We start from the raw sequence: 21,035 nt of genomic DNA, 5'->3' as shown, positions 1-21,035 counted from the left end.
CTGTTAAACAATATGGCAGTTCCTTCAACGGTGACATATGGTTACCATATGATCAGCAATTCCACTCCTGAGTTCCCATGAGAAATGAGGACATTTTCCAGCAGACTGTGGACTGGAATCTCCACAAATGTCAGCCAAAATAAACCTCTTCTCTTTGTAAGTTGATTATTTAAGGTACTTCTTAGAGGGACAGAAAGCTAAGCAACACAGATGCCATGTTCTAAGAGAAGCCTAACTGTGAAAGAAGAACCCAGGATGTGATCCACTATGGAGCAAAGGTAGTGAAGAGTAAGCTGAGGTACACCATTGTGGAGAAATATAGTGATCTTGCTGATTTGGGGCTTTCGTTCTGCCCTAATGGTCCCAAAGAATCAAATGTTCTGCCACATGTCATTTCATTCTTGCAACTGTCCTGGGAAGTCAAGAAGGTGTTCTCATTTTGCAAATGATGAAATTGATACTCAGGCCAAATTTGGGACACTCAGGCTGTTTGCCAAGCCAGGATTTCACACCAGTTCTATTTGACACCAAAGTCCAGGGTCATCTTATGACATGTGCAGGACACAGAAAGAAAAGAGAAAAGCAAAAGGCCATGAGTGGTAATCTTGAAAGCTAAGATAAGTGGCTTTGATTTCATACAGAAGATGAGAAAAAAAGTCACATCTCTTTCAACAGGAGGAGGTATTTTTTAATCTTTGTAAATACTTAAGATCAATTAATAACTAATGAATAAGGGAAGTAAAACCAGGGAAAATAAATGAAAGGGAAGGCCCTTGGATGGTACAAAGTAACCTAGGAGGGGAGGGTCTTGGTAGACTTTGGCATGTCCCCTCTGGAGACATAAGCCAGCCTCTATCCAGAAATCAGTGAGAGTAAGACCTCCCCAGCAGTAAGGACAGGGCCCTGCTTCTCACGCCACCTTTATGGAAAGCCATTAGCAGCTTCTGAAAGGGAAAAGGTGGAACACTTTGTCCCTCACATCTTAGCAGACTGCCAGGAACATAAAATGCTTGCCACTAGGGAATACACAATGCCAGGATGTCTTTCATTTGCTTACAGGATTATCAAACGTTATTGAGATGGAGTCAACCAACTTATCAATAATTAACTAATACACAGGACTGATTAAACAGCTTCCGACTCCTCTAGCTTCCATTTAAACACACATACAAGCAAGTGTGGCCTTTGCACACAGAAATTAAAGAAAATGACAAAGGAACCAGTGATAACCTTCTCCCCGTCACAGCTGAGCACAGGTGTGAGGTGACACATTTCTCAACAGTGACAAGACGGTCCCTGATACTGTCGGCTGCTGCAGAGTCCACGTGTTTCAAGCCACATGACGTGTGATGTGTTTGGGAAAGAACTCAGGGATAGCTTTTAAAGACAGGATTAAACAGCAGGAGCTTCCAAACACCTGAGTGCTTTCTGGAAATTGTGCAAAATTGCAACCAACGCAATGGAGTCTGCAGCAGCAGGAAAACATTTGGAAGCTTTATTTAAAGCACTGTTGTATGTGAGGAAGTGTCCATAGTGAGATTTCTTAGAGCTTATGAATATGTATCATAGTGCATTCTTAAAGACCAAAAAATTAAGTCCAGTACAAATGTGAAACAGATTTCTAAGAGTCAGTCACATGTTTACATTATGCAAATTGTAGTTAAAGACCTATAACTGGAATATTGCTAAATGTCTAAAAGAGCAGGGGAGAGGAAGCTGCTGATATTTAGACATTTTTTAAACGAGTAAATAATATTTTTGGAGTTTTTGACAATCTGGGCACATCTTTTACTAACCTAGTAGTGGAAAGCAAACTCATGGCAGAGTCAAAGGCCTGAGTTTACCACAGTTCCTTTGTTCATAGCAGTCAAGGATCTGCAGACTAAGATAGGAGACACCCTTGACCTTGATCAGAAAGCTTTCATGCAAATCTTAGCCTCCACCAGCCCTGGAGCAATGGGAAGACTTCACCAACTTGCCCCAAACTCCCAGACAGCTAAGCTAAGCACACTTGTGTTTCCTGTTTAGCAAAAAGGTATGAAGGACAGTATTATTTATTTTCTGAATAGCTTGCCCCAAAGATATCAGTCCAGCAAGGGATCCTCTGAGCATTAACCCAAGACAAACATGCAGGTGACAGACAAAAGTCTACCTCCATGGGAGGAGACGACTGAAGGATATCCCCCCGCTTTGCAAACAGTAACTAAAGAACTACAACCCCAAACTTGCAGCAGATACACATCATTGAAGGAGGGTTGGCTAATTTAAAAGTTTATTATTATCGGTATTATTATTATTTCTTACTAAGAAAGTAATACATAGTTGTAAGAAATTTATAGCTGTGCACCAGAAGCTCACACCTATAATCCTACCTTCTCATGAAGCAGAGATCAGTAGGATCTTGGTTCAAGACTAGGCCAGGGAAAAACTTCACAAGACCCCATTTCAACCAATAACTGGGTATGGTGGTGCATGCCTGTCAGGAGGCTGAGATCAGAAGGGTCACAGTTCCAGGCCAGCTTAGGCAAAAATTGTATAAGACTATCTCAACAGAAAAAGCTGAGTGTAGTGGTAACACCTGCCATCCCAGCTACTGCATGAACCATAAATAAGATCAAGGTCCAGTTCATCCTGGACAAAAAGTGAGACCCTATCTCAAAAATAACAAGACCAAAAAGGGCTCAAACAGTACAGCACTTGCCAACCAAGTTCAAAGACCTAAGTTCAAATTACAGTCCTGACAAAACAAAAAAAAGAAAGATCTTTAAAACTCAGAGGAAGATAACAAAAGAGAAAATTACTAATAGGGTTAAGTTTAAATTGAGTGTCCTGTTGGTTCTGAAGTGCAATGCCTCACTTCAGCTTACTGGTATTTGTGCTCTGGGCTCAAGGTGGACCACTGGCTTGGTCTCCTCCCCACCTTACACTGCCCAGAGCCAGCAGCCCCCAGACCCCTGTTCTAGCTGCAGCTGAAAACAGCCGGGGCTCTTCTCCAGAGGACTCATCCAAGGAGCTGAAAGCCTGTCATAAACAGTCTCTTGACAATGCAAATGAAGATAAATGAGTTACAGATTACATCAACTTCACCACCAGAACACAACCCTCACCCAGTCGTCACCTTGCAAAACATCCCCTCCCATGCTCTGACTGTGTGGCCTTTGCAAGTTACTTGACCCTTCAGGGGCTCATGTCCTCGTCTGTGTGGGGGGAATGAAAACGGCCCCTTCAATCCACAGGAACAGGGTGGTGGTGGAGCCAACAACCGTGCCCCACCCAGGACTCGAAACTCTGTGCACTGATACTAATACAAAAAGCAACAGTACGCCAAAGCCACCTGAGTAGAGCCACTGTGGGGCCAGACATCCAAAAAGATACACATGTCAATAAACAGAAATAAGAATGCACCACTGGATCCCTAGCACGGGAAATAAGACAGCTCTGCTTTGACGGTCTTCTAAATTCATTCAGTGAGCTTACGCATCATTTCTTAGACATTTGGTACCATCCACTGCATACCGTGGAATCAGGATTCCTGTTTATAAAAACCAGGCCTGGGGCGTGGCTCAGTGGTAGAGCATTTGTGTAGCAAGTGCAAGGCCCAGTCTCTGGAAACATACGCAATCCATTAAATTGAGCATAGTGTCTCAAGCCTGTAACCCTACCTACTTGGGCGGTAGAGATCAGGAAGACTGAGGTTGGAGGCCAACCTGGGCAAATAGTTCATGAGATCCCATAAAAGCTGCACGCAGTGTCCTGCACCTGTCATCCCAGCTAGTCAGGAAGCATAAATAGAAGGATCACAGTTCAGGCTGGCCCAGACATAAATGTAAGACCCTACCTCAAAAATAACCAATCTAGGCTGGAGGTGTGGCTCAAGCAGTAGAGTGCCTGCTTTGCAAGCATGGAGCTCTGAGTTCAAACCCCAGTCCCATCAAATAAAAAAAAAGAAAAAAAGAAAGAAAAATAACAAAATCAAAAAGGTCTGGGGTCATGGCTCAAGTGGTAGAGCACCTGCCTAGCAAGCAGTAAGGCCCTGAGTTCAAACCCCACTACCCAATCCCCAAAAATCTTCCAGTACTAACTACCAACCTGTCTTTGTGTCCTGGGGACTAACCAAAACCAGTAATTTATGTTGAGGTTTATCACGGTGCACGGTGCAAAAGCAAACAGATGAAGTTTCAAGGTTAACCTGTAAAAAAATAAATAAATAAAAATAAAGTAAGCAGATTGTTCTTTTATCCCACTAAAGGCACAAGAAACTACCCAACAATTAATTAATACAGTATTCACTGAAAGAATGCTGAGTTTAATTTAACAGGATGCAGACAAGAGAAAAACAGAAACCTTCCACACTCTGAGCTAACCACAGGGGAATTTGGCAAAGGTCTGTTCCCACCCAGCAAAGCTGCTCTTTCCACGTTCACCTGTCCACCTATCCAAGTATTGATTAAACACTTACTCTGCTGCCAAATGCCCTTGGGGTCTCTTCCTTTCCTATGCTCCCCACCCTCCCCCACCCCCTTAGCCTTCTCCATCTGGGTCCTCCTTGGACCTCAGCCTACAAAGCTGAGGGTCGCACACCCACTCCAGTGCCGTGAAGGCCACGAGCTGCTCTGGGTTGGGTCCCTGCAAGCAGTCTTAGGAAATGCACCCCCCTCTCTGCACACCTGCAGGCTCAGCCCCTGCTCCTTGAAGTTCCAGAACAGAGAAGCTCAATGTGGGGTGTCCATTTGCTGACAGGAGATAGGAGTCAGGGTCCTTAACACTGGGATTGTCCCTTCTCTCCAGCATCCACTTCCAAAGCCCTCTCTGGGGCCATCTAACCCTCTGCTCTCAGCTTCCAAAGCAAAAGGTCAACACATTCCATTACTAAGACTGTTTTGAAAACCAAGAAGAGTGTAAGAGAATGAGAAAAGAATGCGTCAGCTGAGCTAGGCAGGCAGGTTCTTGTAAAAGTTTAAGTGGGCTTCCACAGTTTCAGAGAACTGTTTCTTAGCAAATCTAGGGACCACAAAACATCTTGGTCCCTCTCCATCTTTGGAGTCATTTACTGAAAGGTCCTCAAACTGGTGCTCCCCCTGAGGTTATTAAAACTTAGATCATCTGAGAGATGACTGTACAAGGCCATGAAACACCATATTTACAATGCTTAATATAGTTAATACTGTATTAGAGAGTGATCTTGCCTATGTTTTAAAAAACTATGCCAAAATAGCCAAGCATGGTGGTGCATGCCTGTACACTCAGCACTTTGGATGCCAAGGAGTTCAAGACTAGCCTAGGCACCAGAGGGAGACCCCCATCAAAAAAAAAACAGCATGCAAAATTTAAAATCAAAAGGAAACACATCAAAATGTTTACAGTCGTTAACCACAGATGATTGTATTTTCTCTATGCTGTCATAGTTCCTAAATATTATAAAATGAGCGTGTACTGTTTTACATCTGAGAAAAATCAGTAAGTACTATTGTGTTTTAAATGGAACAGGACAATTTAAAGACTGGAAAAAGAGTGAATTATGAAAGCAAAAGACTTATTACCCAACTGATGTGACATGCTATGGTCTCAAACCACTTCCTCATTTTTTGTTTTTATTTTGAAAAACTCTGGATATAAAATGAAAAGTTAAAACTGCTAAAAGGCCATGAGGAAGTCCAAAACCTTTTGTACTGAAGCTACTTCAGCAAACTCTCCTACTTCTTAATTCACTGCTAAAATGGCAGGAACCAAACGATTGCTTTCATGAAACTTCTTTTCAGAAAGGGGAGAAGCAAAAAGGGGATACAGTCATTTCAGCATTTCTTTCACATTAAAACAATTTTAGTAATTATCTTATGTTTTTGCAAATAACACTATTCATTTACTGGGCGTGCTCCATATTAGGGTTTTTTTAATAATCCGTAAGTATGGGCGCAATAAAAACAGATGACTGAAACTGCATTTCACCATCCTTCTCGGATTACCTCCTCGCATCCCCCACAAGCCACTGCTGCTGGCATCCTTCAGCTCCTGAAACCCTTAACCTTGACCCACCGTTTGCGCCCTTCTGCCCTAACGCCACTAGGGGACGCCAAGGGCGTGCGAGGAGAGCAACTCCCTTTGCACTCAAACGCATCACGTCACTAAGTCAACTCTCGGGAGCTGAATTCTCTGGGAGGGACTTGCCTGGGAACTAGCATCCCTGAAATATCAAGAAAGCCATGGTTTGTAACTGTACAAGCCACTGTTTTCATTAACTCTGGACCAACTTCACTCCAATGAAACAAGACCCTGTTTTCTCCACCAACGCTGCTCACCAGATAGCAACACAAGGATGGAAATCTTCCATCTAACACAAGAAAATGTTGTCTCTTTTAAGAGGTCAGCTTCAAATCTGACCTAGGAACTGTCCAAGATTCACATGTTCTTCTTACTCAATGCAGGGAGGTGGGAATGTCCTAAAAGCAACAGAATTTTTAAATTTCACCCACAATCTCACCATCCCAACAAAGTTTTCATGTCTCTGTTCTCTTTCAGTCTCTGTTCACAATGTACAGAATCTTATTCATGCCAAAATCACAGCTGACATAGCCACATTACAAATCACAAAACATTAGAGATGACTCAAACCTCAAGAGATCAAAGATGAACTGATTTCCTCAATTACAGATGAGGAAACTGAGGTACAGCCAGGCATTACTTACACAGTATCTCACCTTGTCCTCATACCAGCACTATGAGGTAACTGTTGTCACTGCCTTGATTTTAGAAATGTGAATACCAAGACCAGAGAGGACAAGACACTTGGTCAAGGTCACACAGCTAGTAAAGTAGGAATGGGACGCCCACAGACTATATCTGGCTCACTGCCTAGCTCACTTAAATTTGCACTCAGGATTTCGGAATCCCAATCAAGGGTTCCCTTTGCTTCTTACATGGAATTATTTTAGTATTCACTCAAGAAGCTTTTGTTTAGTTGTTTTTCTAAATCTAGGATATTCTTTCTACAACCTTCTACTCTAAATTAGATTTGACAGAGCTCTTCACTAGGGAAAATCACACTCACCTGCTCCCCAGTGGGAAGGGTGAAAATCCCTGGTGTCCCAGCTCCTTCCCCAAGGGAGGTGTAGTAAGCCAGGGATGCTTCCTGATGTCCTGTGGGGTCATCTTCCAGAATATCCACGGGATAAATGCCTGATAAGGGAAAGAAAAATGACAAGAAATGACATTTGTTTGACTCTTCCATAGAGGGAAAGTCACTTATTTAAGAATATTTGATTTAAAGATTATTTTCACCAACTTCCTCTTAGACCATTGCAGAAACTTCTATTCATGCACTCCAGCTGTTTCTCAAATACTTTCACGACAGTCACCAGGGCCATGCACACCAGCAGTTTCCTTGAAAACTAAAATAGCTGGTAGGAACCTTGGTAACTCTGTCAAAATGCAACTCAAATTGCTCATTTGTTAGGTTCCATCCACCATGCAGGTACATAAGGTTTTGCTAGCTCTTCCCTGGGTTGGACTGCTCTTTTGTGAGACTAAGTGCAGTGGCTTGCATGAACTGTAAAACTACAGGTCTCCACAGAGCTAGACTTCTTTACACATTCACTTACCATGAAATTAACTCATTATTCTCAGACTCAACCTCAACACCCCTTTCCTATCACCACATTTCTAGAGGAAAATTACATTGCTAAATAACCACACGAATTGATAACACCCAACTCAGCTGGGAAGCAGCAAAAAGTTTCCCCCTCTACAGTGACTAAAGATACTGGCTGGCCTCTGCCTGGCATGTCCCCATCCCCAAGGAGGGGGTTCTGTCCCCTTCTGAGGACCCCACTCTACTTTTGCCTTTGATTTACCTCTAGGCCTCTTATAAGGGAAGAAGACCACCATAGCAGCTGCCTGTTCCTCCTCTTCCTCCTCCCTCCTCTTTCCCCTACTCCTTTTTTCTATTGTTTCTCTTCCTCCTCCTCCTCCTCTTCCTCCTCCTCTTCTTCCTCCTTCTCTTCCATCTCCTCCTCTTCCTCCTTCTCTGCCTCTTCCTCCTTATTCTTCTCTTCCACCTCCTTCTTCTCTTCCACTCCTCTTCTTCTTCCTTCTCCTCCTCTTCCTTTTTTCCACCTTTCTTCCTCCTCTTCCTCCTCCTTCTCTTCCTTCTTCTTCTCTTCCACCTTCTCCTCCACTTCTTCCTTGTCTTCCTCTTCCTCCTCCACTTTTTTGTCTTTCTTCTCTTCTTCCTTCACCTTCTCCTCACTCCTCCTCCTCCTCTTCCTCTTCCTCCTCCTTCCTCTCCCCTCAAAAGGTAAGTCTGGACATCAAGGTCTACTTTGAGCCCCTGTGGAACCTCAGCTTCCCACCCTTCTCTCAGAGGTGCCCCTCCTCCTGGCGGTTACATTTCAGGATCAGAGACTGCTGTCAGCAAAATGTTCAAGTCTTCAGTCAGTCTTCCCAGGAGGAATTTCACTGTGGCTGCTTAGGTACTGGAGGGAAAGCCTCATAGAACAGGATGTCGTGAGCAGCAGTGGACCAGGAATAGTCTTGCAGGAACCCAACCCCTCAGCCCCACTTCCATGGTAAAAATGCCAGGGACACTGGGAGTGGTGAAAAGCTGAGTACAACCAGTCACCCTCCAAATCTGCAGGTTCCACTTTTATGGATTCAACCAACCATGGATTGAGAATGTTGAAAAAATACTGCATCTGTACTGAACACTTCCGGGCTTTTTTCTTTGCTGTTATTGCCTAAACCACACAGGACAGCTGTTTACGTAGCATTTACGATGTATTACGTTTTAGAAGTCACCCTGGAGATTATGGTACCCAGAAATCCATGCATAGGTTATATGCAAATATACCATTTTATTTAAGGGACTGAGCATCTGCACACAGATTGTGGTATCCAAGAGAGGTCTTCAAACCAGTCCCCAATGGATACAAAGGACAAATGTACATTCTTCCACTATTCAATTTTTTAAAGTATTTGAGTGTAAAATTCACACACAAAAATTCTATTACAAATGCATTGCTACAGATGTTCCCAATAAAAGCATGAAGAATCAAGAGCCCATTTAGTGGCAATGAGTAACTTAGTGACAAATTCTAGGATCTCTTCTAAAAAGGACTGAGAGCTTCTCTAAAGTCAAGATGGTCCACTGAAGAAGGCATATACTTGGTGTGGTGTGGTGTGTGTGTGTCCCATCCACACAAAAACACACATTCAAGGGAGCCTGGACTCCTCACCAAGATGGTCCAGGAAACCCCCAGCACCTAGCTACCTGTGGGCCTGCCCTACTTCTTCCTGGGCTCTTTAGGTGCTCAGCTCGGGAGACAGATGAACCCAAGTTCCATCTAGTCTAGTTCCTCGCCCAGAGACCACTTCAAATTTGTCATGGAAATCAAACTCAGCCTCCATCACCTCTCTCCAACCATCCTGATGTCACATAGCTCAGGGCCTCAGCCTCCCATAATAACTTCTGGCCTCTCACTCCTGTCCACCCTTCCTCTACCCACCACTACCTACAATCACAGCACCAGCTCATGTTCTTTGGGTTCCAGCTGCCAGTGGGCTCCTGTGTGCCCCACTGCTCTGACCTTGCTGAATCCTGTGTTCCTCCAATTTACAGAGAACCAAACTGAGGCTCCACGGAATAAGGCAGGACTGGTAAGTGGACACCTGCTCATGAACCCAGGTCTGTCTGATTTCAAACTCTGTAAAACAATCAGGTTATGACAGTGACCTGATCAAAATAGTATCTCTACCCATGACCACATCACCCTCCAGCACCCAATGAGCGCCCATGTCCCCTGCTGCAACCTCTTTCTGCCACTCTGTCCCCAAAGCCCACCTCAAATGCAACCAGAACTCTGAGGAGCCTTCCTTAAGCCCCTAAAGACAAGAGCAGGGATTCCAGAGGTCACTTAAGTCCTGTGTTCAAATTAAATCTCAGTCTAGGATAAGAATTAACACAGCCTGATCTTCTCCACTGTCCTCTGACACACACTTCAATTTGGGCTTTCATGAGGGTCACTCCTCAACCAAAAACCATGAGAGCTACCAGCAAATGGGCACCAGCACATAGCTCCTTTCTCCTCCATCTTCCCACAGGCCCCCTCCTTTGCCTCCCCCAGCAAAGCACGTGGTGAATTTGGGTGGTCACTCTACAGAATTTTCTGTTGAAGAAGCAAAGACAAAAACCACTTGATCATCTCAATAGATGCAGAAAAAGCCTTTGATAAGATCCAACATCATTTCATGATAAAAGCTCTAAGAAAACTAGGAATAGAAGGAAAGTTCCTCAACATTATAAAAGCTATATATGACAAACCTACAGCCAGCATTATACTTAACAGAGAAAAACTAAAACCATTCCCTCTAAAATCAGGAACCAGACAAGGATGCCCACTATCTCCACTCCTATTCAACATAGTACTGGAATTCCTAGCCAGAGCAATTAGGCAAGAAGAAGGAATAAAAGGAATACAAATAGGTAAAGAAACTGTCAAAATATCCCTATTTGCAGACGACATGATCCTATACCTTAAAGACCCAAAAAACTCTACTCAGAAGCTTCTAGACATCATCAATAGCTATAGCAAGGTAGCAAGAAAATCAACATAGAAAAATCATTAGCATTTCTATACACTAACAATGAGCAAACGGAAAAAGAATGTATGAAAACAATTCCATTTACAATAGCCTCAAACAAAATCAAATACCTAGGTGTAAACCTAACAAAAGATGTGAAAGACCTCTACAAGGAAAACTATACACTTCTGAAGAAAGAGATTGAGGAAGACTATAGAAAGTGGAGAGATCTCCCCTGCTCATGGATTGGTAGAATCAACATAGTAAAAATGTCGATACTCCCCAAAGTAATCTACATGTTTAATGCAATTCCCATCAAAATTCCAATGACATCCATTAAAGAGATTGAAAAATCTACTGTGAAATTTATATGGAAACACAAGAGGCCACGAATAGCCAAGGCAATACTCAGTCAAAAGAACAATGCAGGAGGTATCACAATACCTGACTTCAAACTATATTACAAAGCAATAACAATAAAAACAGCATGGTACTGGCACAAAAACAGACATGAAGACCAGTGGAACAGAATAGAGGATCCAGATATGAAGCCACACAACTATGAGCAACTTATCTTTGACAAAGGAGCTAAAAATATACGATGGAGAAATAGCAGCCTCTTCAACAAAAACTGCTGGGAAAACTGGTTAGCAGTCTGCAAAAAACTGAAACTAGATCCATGTATATCACCCTATAACAAGATTAACTCAAAATGGATCAAGGATCTTAATATCAGACCCCAAACTCTTAAGTTGATACAGGAAAGAGTAGGAAATACTCTGGAGTTAGTAGGTATAGGTAAGAACTTTCTCAATGAAACCCCAGCAGCACAGCAACTAAGAGATAGCATAGATAAATGGGACCTCATAAAACTAAAAAGCTTCTGTTCATCAAAAGAAATGGTCTCTAAACTGAAGAGAACACCCACAGAGTGGGAGAAAATATTTGCCAATTATACATCAGACAAAGGACTGATAACCAGAATATACAGGGAACTTAAAAAACTAAATTCTCCCAAAACTAATGAACCAATAAAGAAATGGGCAAGTGAACTAAACAGAACTTTCTCAAAAGAAGAAATTCAAATGGCCAGAAAACACATGAAAAAATGCTCACCATCTCTAGCAATAAAGGAAATGCAAATTAAAACCACACTAAGATTCCACCTCACCCCTGTTAGAATAGCCATCATCAGCAACACCACCAACAACAGGTGTTGGCGAGGATGTGGGGAAAAAGGAACCCTCTTACACTGTTGGTGGGAATGTAGACTGGTACAACCACTCTGGAAAAAAATTTGGAGGCTACTTAAAAAGCTGGACATCGATCTACCATTTGATCCAGCAATACCACTCTTGGGGATATACCCAAAAGACTGTTACTCCAGAGGCACCTGCACATCCATGTTTATTGCGGCACTATTCACAATAGCCAAGTTATGGAAACAGCCAAGATGCCCCAGCACTGACGAATGGATTAAGAAAATGTGGTATCTATACACAATGGAATTTTATGCAGCCATGAAGAAGAACGAAATATTATCATTCGCTGGTAAATGGATGGAACTGGAGAACATCATTCTGAGTGAGGTTAGCCTGGCCCAAAAGACCAAAAATCGTATGTTCTCCCTCATATGTGGACATTAGATCAAGGGCAAACACAACAATGGGATTGGACTATGAGCACATGATAAAAGCGAGAGCACACAAGGGAGGGGTGAGGATAGGTAAGACACCTAAAAAACTAGCTAGCATTTGTTGCCCTTAACGCAGAGAAACTAAAGCAGATACCTTAAAGCAACTGAGGCCAATAGGAAAAGGGGAACAGGTACTAGAGAAAAGGTTAGATCAAAAAGAATTAACCTAGAAGGTAACACCCACGCACAGGAAATCAATGTGAGTCAATGCCCTGTATAGCTATCCTTATCTCAACCAGCAAAACCCCTTGTTCCTTCCTATTATTGCTTATACTCTCTCTACAACAAAATTAGAGATAAGGACAAAATAGTTTCTGCTGGGTATTGAGGGGGGGGAGTGGGAGGGGGTGGAGTGGGTGGTAAGGGAGGGGGTGGGGGCAGGGGGGAGAAATGAACCAAGCCTTGTATGCACATATGAATAATAAAAGAAAAATGAAAAAAAAAAAAAAAAGAATTTTCTGTTGAAAAGGCTATTCCTTTCATGACGTTGGTCATGTGGCTTTCCATAGGTATGCAAAAAGATCTAACATTTCAATATATTAAGAAAAAGTGAGAAGAAGGCTGCTTCAGCCTTGGGCACCCATTCATGCTACATGCTTGCCCCACAGAAACTAGCTTCAGTAGCTCCCTCTCTCAAAATGGAATATCAGCTTAAGGAGCAAGTAGAGATTGACTTTGATTTTTTACTCTGTTGCTGGCCCTGTGTTTTAGGAAAGATGTCCCTCACATCTGGACCATCCATCCACTCCAACAAGGTTGCAGGGCTGACAGATCAGCTTTATCAATCAGCCCTATGGAGAACTAACCTTGGCCCTTGCAAATCCCCCTCCTGCAGGGGAAGTGGGAGAACACTGTGGACATAGGATTTGCAGGGAGAAGGCACTCATCCAAGGCCACCAGGTCAGGGACCTGGCTCCTGGGGGTGGGGCAGGAAGGCTCCTTCATGACTCCTGCCACCTGCCAAGAGTGGCCTGGCTCTTCTGGCCCTGTGAGGTCAACAGAAATGTAATGAATGTGTTCTGCTTCTTCCCCAGCATGAAATCATTTTCCCTGCAGATTAGGACCTCCTGAAAAAACTCAGTGGGCAATGTTCCCAAGATACCTATTGTCTCCAGGGTTACAGTGACTGGCTTCCCCAAGGGATTCCAAGGCTAGGATCCTGGAGGTCTTCTCAGAACCAAGAGCTGTACAGATTCACAGAGCCCAGCCCAACCATCTTGAGATTGGGGGCTGCTTCGGGCAGGAAGTGCAGAAATTCACCCTCCTGGACCACAGTAAGCTGGGGCAGGCCTTACTGCTCACAAAACAATGTGGCACTCACACTCTGTCACCTTTTGAAGAATCAAAGCAGACTGCAGACCTTAGCATTCCAGGGAAGAGAACCACTGAGCCAAGTGGAGCTAGAGCACCCCTCAACCTGTGGCCCACAACCCCCAGCCTTTCTTTGTTTGAATTCTTTCTCTTCCTTTTAGGAAAACATCAGAATGCACTGGAGAGCCACACCTACAGCAGAACTTTCTGGAAACCTGGATGGGATGAATATAGGAGTTGCAAAAGCAGGAGGGGCGGGAGAGGCAGAAGCCCCTCCCCAAGCCAGGAGAAAGGTAGACTCCTCCCTACCTTCAATCCTTGGAAAAAGAAACTCTGCTCACAACACAGGAGGAAGGCCCCCAGCACCCCACACGGCCCCCAACCCCCCAGGCCCCCAGCACCCCACATGGCCCCCAACTCCCCCATCCCCCAACCCCAAACGCAAGTCCGCTCTGGGAACTAAACACATCTGCAGTGATTTGCGCATGCGCCACGCCTCAGAGGGAAAGCAGCGTCCAGATGTGAAATGCTAACAGATTTTAATGGCTTGCACTGAACAGGAAATATTTTTCCAAAGCCGAAAGAATGTAATCTTCTCAGTGCAATGTAAAATGCCTTTATTAAAAAGGCACACATAATCACCTCAGACTGCAAAGAAACTGAAATACCTCAACAAAACCCAAACTTCACAATTCACTTTTAAGCCTATGTTGGCATATTCACCCTAAAATCTGAAATAATGGTGCATCTGAATGCGTTCTTCTAAAAAAAAGGAAATACTTAAATTATTCAGGATCTTTGTAGCAAGGCTGGAGTTTCCAGGATCTGTCACTGCCTGTTGCCCACTGCCCATCAGCCAACACCACTGCTGGGTCAGCCCCGGCTGGTCCATGGGGCACGGCCTAATATTAGAGAACTTTCCAACACGTTTTGGTCGTTTCGAGGTAAATAACAATGCCAGTTAATGAAGACCTTGAAAGGGATGGATAATCAACACCTAGTCATTGAGTGTCATTTGTGGAATATGCCAGTCATTGCAGTCATTTGCAGTCTTCTCCAAAGACTGCCTCACCACAAAGAGGAAGAAAAATCTTTCATGTAGGCACAGCATAATTCTTTGCAGTTGGAACTACTACTTTAAATTTTACTGGTCCCACTCTTCTGAACTTAGCCTTCACTGAAAGTCAGTGCCTGACAGGAATGACAAGGCATGATGGTCACAGGAAAGACCGGCTGTATCACTTGAATTTTTTAATAATGTGGGTTGTCCTTCTTCAGTTACAGTAACAATAATTCCTGCTCAAGATACTGTGGAAAAAAATTTAAAGACACAAAACTGAAGCAATACTCAACTCGTAGCTTTTATAAAATAGCTGGCAATAGATACAATGACTAAAAGTTCTTTTTTGTATTTTTTGCTTTTCTGTATTTTTCACATTGTTGGCCATATTTTCCCCCCTCATAAATCATGGCTTTTCTTGTAAAGGAAACTTATTATAAAAGGAATCCTTATCAGAGAGGTCTACCCTGAGAGGTTAAGTGACTAGCTCAAAAACTAGTTATTAACCAGAGGCAGGAGGACACCAGACAAATCATGGAAGAAGAAGTCTCTGCAGGGACAGGGGGCAATGCCTAAAGGGAGGAGAATTCCAAATGCCACCTCAGTTGCTCAGAATTCAGAACCAGAAACAGGTTCCCCAAAAGTGAGGTATGCATTTCCCTGCACAGTTCAGTCCCTAAGGGCTGTGATGTAAATTGTACTCCATATTCACAAATGCACCTTTCATCCTCTGCCTCCAAAGTATTCATCACAGGATCCTTTAAAGCTGAGGGTTACTTTTAAAGTATGATTATGTTTAATTTTACATTTATTCACTTACTTATGCTAGGGATTGAACCCAGGACCTTGCCCAAGCTAAGCTACACTCCCAGCTCAATTATCATTAATTTTTTAAAGACCCTGCTCAGTGACTCATGCCTGTAATCACAGCTATTCTGGAAGTGGACATTGGGATGATCAGGTAGTACATAACATTTACTTCATATCAAAGCGTCTAAGGCTTGTGCCCATCTCACCACCACTTTCCTGACACTAGGCCATTGTTTGCAAGATGCTATGTGCTTTGAGGAACACAAACCCTGCCAGATACACTTGGGAAATGCTCTCAAAAACAGGTTTCAGAAACCAGCAAGGTAAGGAAACAGTGCCGTGCTATGGCTCTGAGCTCACTCTTGGGAGTTCTATGCACCTATCAGCAGTGAAGAACTTTGAGAAATTCTACAGCAACAGAATTTGCTTAACCTGGCATTTATTTTCCCAACTTGAACTAGGGACCCCTTGTCCCAGAACACTATGTGACAGGTGACAAAACATACCTTAGAGAAGAATGCTTTTAAATAATATCAGACCAGAAGGCCCCATCACTATGAGAGAGACAGCTCACAGGTAAGTCAGAACATTTAAGAATGCACCTCCAAGAGCCGGGTGAGGTGGCTCATGCCTGTAATCCTAGCTACTCAAAAGAGTGGAGATCAGAGGATCAAGATGCAAGGCCAACCTGAGCAAAAAGTTCACAAGACCCTATTCAGAAAAATAAATAAAGCAAAAAGAAGTGGAGGCATGGTTTAAGTGGTAGAGCACCTGCCTAGCAAGTGCAAGATCCTGAGTTCAAACTCCAGTACTTACTGCCACCAAAAAAAAAAAAAAAAAAAGAATCCACTACTGGGAAAGGTGGCCTTGGTGGCAGAGAATCTCCTCTGTAGGAAAGTAGAGAACAGAAGGTGAGACCAATAAGCACTTGGATATTTTTGTTGTTTTTTGAAGAGCATCTGATTGCCAAAATATTCTTAGCAAAAAGGGATTTTTTTTTTAAGTTGGAAGACAGAATGTAGAATATGTTAGAATTCTTGAGCAGACGAGCAAAATTGTCAGGCAATGAGGAGGCAGGCGCTGCAGAAGGTCTGCAGGTGGTGGTGGTGGAGGTTTTATTACCCAGTAATTGACAGGCAGCCTGTTGCTCTGTTATCACACATTTAGAATTGGCCAACTTGCAACTTGTCATTGCCTTGGCTGAGAATAAATCCCTTGTCCCAAATCTAAGATGGCAAAATATGCAGATGACTTTGTGTGCCACCCACACAGGTTTGCATAATCCTAATTGCTTTTAATATGAAGGCCTCATAATCTGAGCACTGGTGCCTCTCTCGCTTTTAGGCAAATGAGACCAGCAGAAAATTATTTGCCTCCTTGAACACTCAAAAGGATATGAAGTAGACTAAACCATACTGTTCTTTTAGCATTCAGAGAGGTGTCACATTTGGGGACACATGTGGATCCTTATTGGGGGCAGGCAGCAGAAAATAACATCGCAAATGTCTTCTTGTGAATGAGTGGTGACCAAAGAGGTCTTAGCCTGACACAACCATGGGAAGCTCAGACTTTCCTTGCCTTGACCTTGAGCCACTCAATCCCAACTGGTTATCCTTAGGTGCGGATTTGTCTAACCTCTACCTGGAAGGAACATGGCTTTTTTTTTTTTTTTTTCATTTTTCTTTTATTATTCATATGTGCATACAAGGCTTGGTTCATTTCTCCCCCCTGCCCCCACCCCCTCCCTTACCACCCACTCCACCCCCTCCCGCTCCCCCCCCTCAATACCCAGCAGAAACTATTTTGCCCTTATCTCTAATTTTGTTGTAGAGAGAGTATAAGCAATAATAGGAAGGAACAAGGGTTTTTGCTGGTTGAGATAAGGATAGCTATACAGGGCATTGACTCACATTGATTTCCTGTGCGTGGGTGTTACCTTCTAGGTTAATTCTTTTTGATCTAACCTTTTCTCTAGTACCTGTTCCCCTTTTCCTATTGGCCTCAGTTGCTTTTAAGGTATCTGCTTTAGTTTCTCTGCGTTAAGGGCAACAAATGCTAGCTAATTTTTTAGGTGTCTTACCTATCCTCACCCCTCCCTTGTGTGCTCTCGCTTTTATCATGTGCTCATAGTCCAATCCCCTTGTTGTGTTTGCCCTTGATCTAATGTCCACATATGAGGGAGAACATACGATTTTTGGTCTTTTGGGCCAGGCTAACCTCACTCAGAATGATGTTCTCCAATTCCATCCATTTACCAGCGAATGATAACATTTCGTTCTTCTTCATGGCTGCATAAAATTCCATTGTGTATAGATACCACATTTTCTTAATCCATTCGTCAGTGCTGGGGCATCTTGGCTGTTTCCATAACTTGGCTATTGTGAATAGTGCCGCAATAAACATGGGTGTGCAGGTGCCTCTGGAGTAACAGTCTTTTGGGTATATTCCCAAGAGTGGTATTGCTGGATCAAATGGTAGATCCATGTCCAGCTTTTTAAGTAGCCTCTAAATTTTTTTCCAGAGTGGTTGTACTAGTCCACATTCCCACCAACAGTGTAAGAGGGTTCCTTTTTCCCCACATCCTCGCCAACACCTGTTGTTGGTGGTGTTGCTGATGATGGCTATTCTAACAGGGGTGAGGTGGAATCTTAGTGTGGTTTTAATTTGCATTTCCTTTATTGCTAAAGATGGTGAGCATTTTTTCATGTGTTTTCTGGCCATTTGAATTTCTTCTTTTGAGAAAGTTCTGTTTAGTTCACATGCCCATTTCTTTATTGGTTCATTAGTTTTGGGAGAATTTAGTTTTTTAAGTTCCCTGTATATTCTGGTTATCAGACCTTTGTCTGATGTATAATTGGCAAATATTTTCTCCCACTCTGTGGGTGTTCTCTTCAGTTTAGAGACCATTTCTTTTGATGAACAGAAGCTTTTTAGTTTTATGAGGTCCCATTTATCTATGCTATCTCTTAGTTGCTGTGCTGCTGGGGTTTCATTGAGAAAGTTCTTACCTATACCTACTAACTCCAGAGTATTTCCTACTCTTTCTTGTATCAACTTAAGAGTTTGGGGTCTGATATTAAGATCCTTGATCCATTTTGAGTTAATCTTGGTATAGGGTGATATACATGGATCTAGTTTCAGTTTTTGGCAGACTGCTAACCAGTTTTCCCAGCAGTTTTTGTTGAAGAGGCTGCTATTTCTCCATCGTATATTTTTAGCTCCTTTGTCAAAGATAAGTTGCTCATAGTTGTGTGGCTTCATATCTGGATCCTCTATTCTGTTCCACTGGTCTTCATGTCTGTTTTTGTGCCAGTACCATGCTGTTTTTATTGTTATTGCTTTGTAATATAGTTTGAAGTCAGGTATTGTGATACCTCCTGCATTGTTCTTTTGACTGAGTATTGCCTTGGCTATTCGTGGCCTCTTGTGTTTCCATATAAATTTCACAGTAGATTTTTCAATCTCTTTAATGGATGTCATTGGAATTTTGATGGGAATTGCATTAAACATGTAGATTACTTTGGGGAGTATCAACATTTTTACTATGTTGATTCTACCAATCCATGAGCAGGGGAGATCTCTCCACTTTCTATAGTCTTCCTCAATCTCTTTCTTCAGAAGTGTATAGTTTTCCTTGTAGAGGTCTTTCACATCTTTTGTTAGGTTTACACCTAGGTATTTGATTTTGTTTGAGGCTATTGTAAATGGAATTGTTTTCATACATTCTTTTTCCGTTTGCTCATTGTTAGTGTATAGAAATGCTAATGATTTTTCTATGTTGATTTTATATCCTGCTACCTTGCTATAGCTATTGATGATGTCTAGAAGCTTCTGAGTAGAGTTTTTTGGGTCTTTAAGGTATAGGATCATGTCATCTGCAAATAGGGATATTTTGACAGTTTCTTTACCTATTTGTATTCCTTTTATTCCTTCTTCTTGCCTAATTGCTCTGGCTAGGAATTCCAGTACTATGTTGAATAGGAGTGGAGATAGTGGGCATCCTTGTCTGGTTCCTGATTTTAGAGGGAATGGTTTCAGTTTTTCTCCATTAAGTATAATGCTGGCTGTAGGTTTGTCATATATAGCTTTTATAATGTTGAGGAACTTTCCTTCTATTCCTAGTTTTCTTAGAGCTTTTATCATGAAATGATGTTGGATCTTATCAAAGGCTTTTTCTGCATCTATTGAGATGATCAAGTGGTTTTTGTCTTTGCTTCTGTTAATGTGGTTTATTATGTTTATTGATTTTCGTATGTTGAACCACCCCTGCATCCCTGGGATGAAGCCTACTTGGTCGTGGTGAATAATCTTTTTGATGTGTTGCTGAATTCGATTTGCCATTATTTTGTTGAGGATTTTTGCATCAATGTTCATTAAGGAGATTGGCCTATAGTTCTCCTTTTTGGAGGTGTCTTTGCCTGGTTTTGGGATAAGTGTAATACTGGCTTCATAAAATGTGTTTGGCAGTTTTCCTTCCCTTTCTATTTCATGGAACAGTTTAAGGAGGGTTGGTATCAATTCTTCTTTAAAGGTCTGATAGAATTCAGCAGAGAATCCATCAGGTCCTGGACTTTTCTTTTTGGGGAGACTCTTGATTGCTGCTTCAATTTCATTTTGTGTTATAGGTCTATTCAGGTGATTAATTTCCTCTTGGTTCAGTTTTGGATGATCATATGTATCTAGAAATCTGTCCATTTCTTTAAGATTTTCAAATTTATTTGAATATAGGTTCTCAAAGTAGTCTCTGATGATTTCCTGGACTTCCATGGTGTTTGTTGTTATCTCCCCTTTTGCATTCCTAATTCTACTAATTTGGGTTTTTTCTCTCCTCATTTTAGTCAGGTTTGCCAGGGGTCTATCGATCTTGTTTATTTTTTCAAAGAACCAACTTTTTGTTTCATTAATTCTTTGTATGGTTTTTTTGGTTTCTATTTCGTTGATTTCAGCTCTTATTTTTATTATTTCTCTCCTTCTATTTGTTTTGGGATTTGCTTGTTCTTGTTTTTCTAGGAGTTTGAGATGTATCATTAGGTCATTGATTTGGGATCTTTCAATCTTTTTAATATATGCACTCATGGCTATAAACTTTCCTCTCAAGACTGCCTTAGCTGTGTCCCATAGGTTCCGGTAGGTTGTGTTTTCATTTTCATTGACTTCCAGGAACTTTTTAATTTCCTCTTTTATTGCATCGATGATCCATTCTTCATTAAGTAATGAGTTATTTAGTTTCCAGCTGTTTGCATGTTTTTTGTCTTTACTTTTGTTGTTGAGTTCTACTTTTACTGCATTGTGGTCAGATAGTATGCACGGTATTATTTCTATTTTCTTATATTTGCTGAGGCTTGCTTTGTGCCCTAGGATATGATCTATTTTGGAGAAGGTTCCATGGGCTGCTGAGAAGAATGTATATTGTGTAGAGGTTGTATGAAATGTTCTGTAGACATCTACTAGGTCCACTTGATCTATTGCATATTTTAGATCTTGGATTTCTTTATTGAGTTTTTGTTTGGATGACCTATCTATTGATGATAATGGAGTGTTAAAGTCTCCCACAACCACTGTGTTGGCGTTTATATATGCTTTTAG

General features: G+C 42.2%; 1 protein-coding gene across 4 annotated transcripts in view; it reads right to left on the bottom strand.

The window, feature by feature from the left end:
- LOC141419290 (protein FAM169B-like) overlaps window positions 1–21,035 on the bottom strand; it is a 97,551-nt gene that overhangs the window by 66,003 nt on the left and 10,513 nt on the right. For all 4 annotated transcript variants that reach the window (XM_074062125.1, XM_074062124.1, XM_074062126.1 and 1 more), the window contains exons 2-3: window positions 7,046–7,173; window positions 4,090–4,189 (exon numbers count right to left, since the gene is read on the bottom strand). In XM_074062125.1, the coding sequence (XP_073918226.1) occupies window positions 4,090–4,189; window positions 7,046–7,173 (228 nt within the window). The remainder of the gene's footprint in view (window positions 1–4,089; window positions 4,190–7,045; window positions 7,174–21,035) is intronic.

Source organism: Castor canadensis, chromosome 19, assembly GCF_047511655.1.
Source record: "Castor canadensis chromosome 19, mCasCan1.hap1v2, whole genome shotgun sequence".
In the NCBI taxonomy this organism is placed as follows: domain Eukaryota; kingdom Metazoa; phylum Chordata; class Mammalia; order Rodentia; family Castoridae; genus Castor; species Castor canadensis.
Note: the sequence above shows the minus strand (reverse complement) of the source record. Positions and strands in the feature narration are given on the sequence as shown.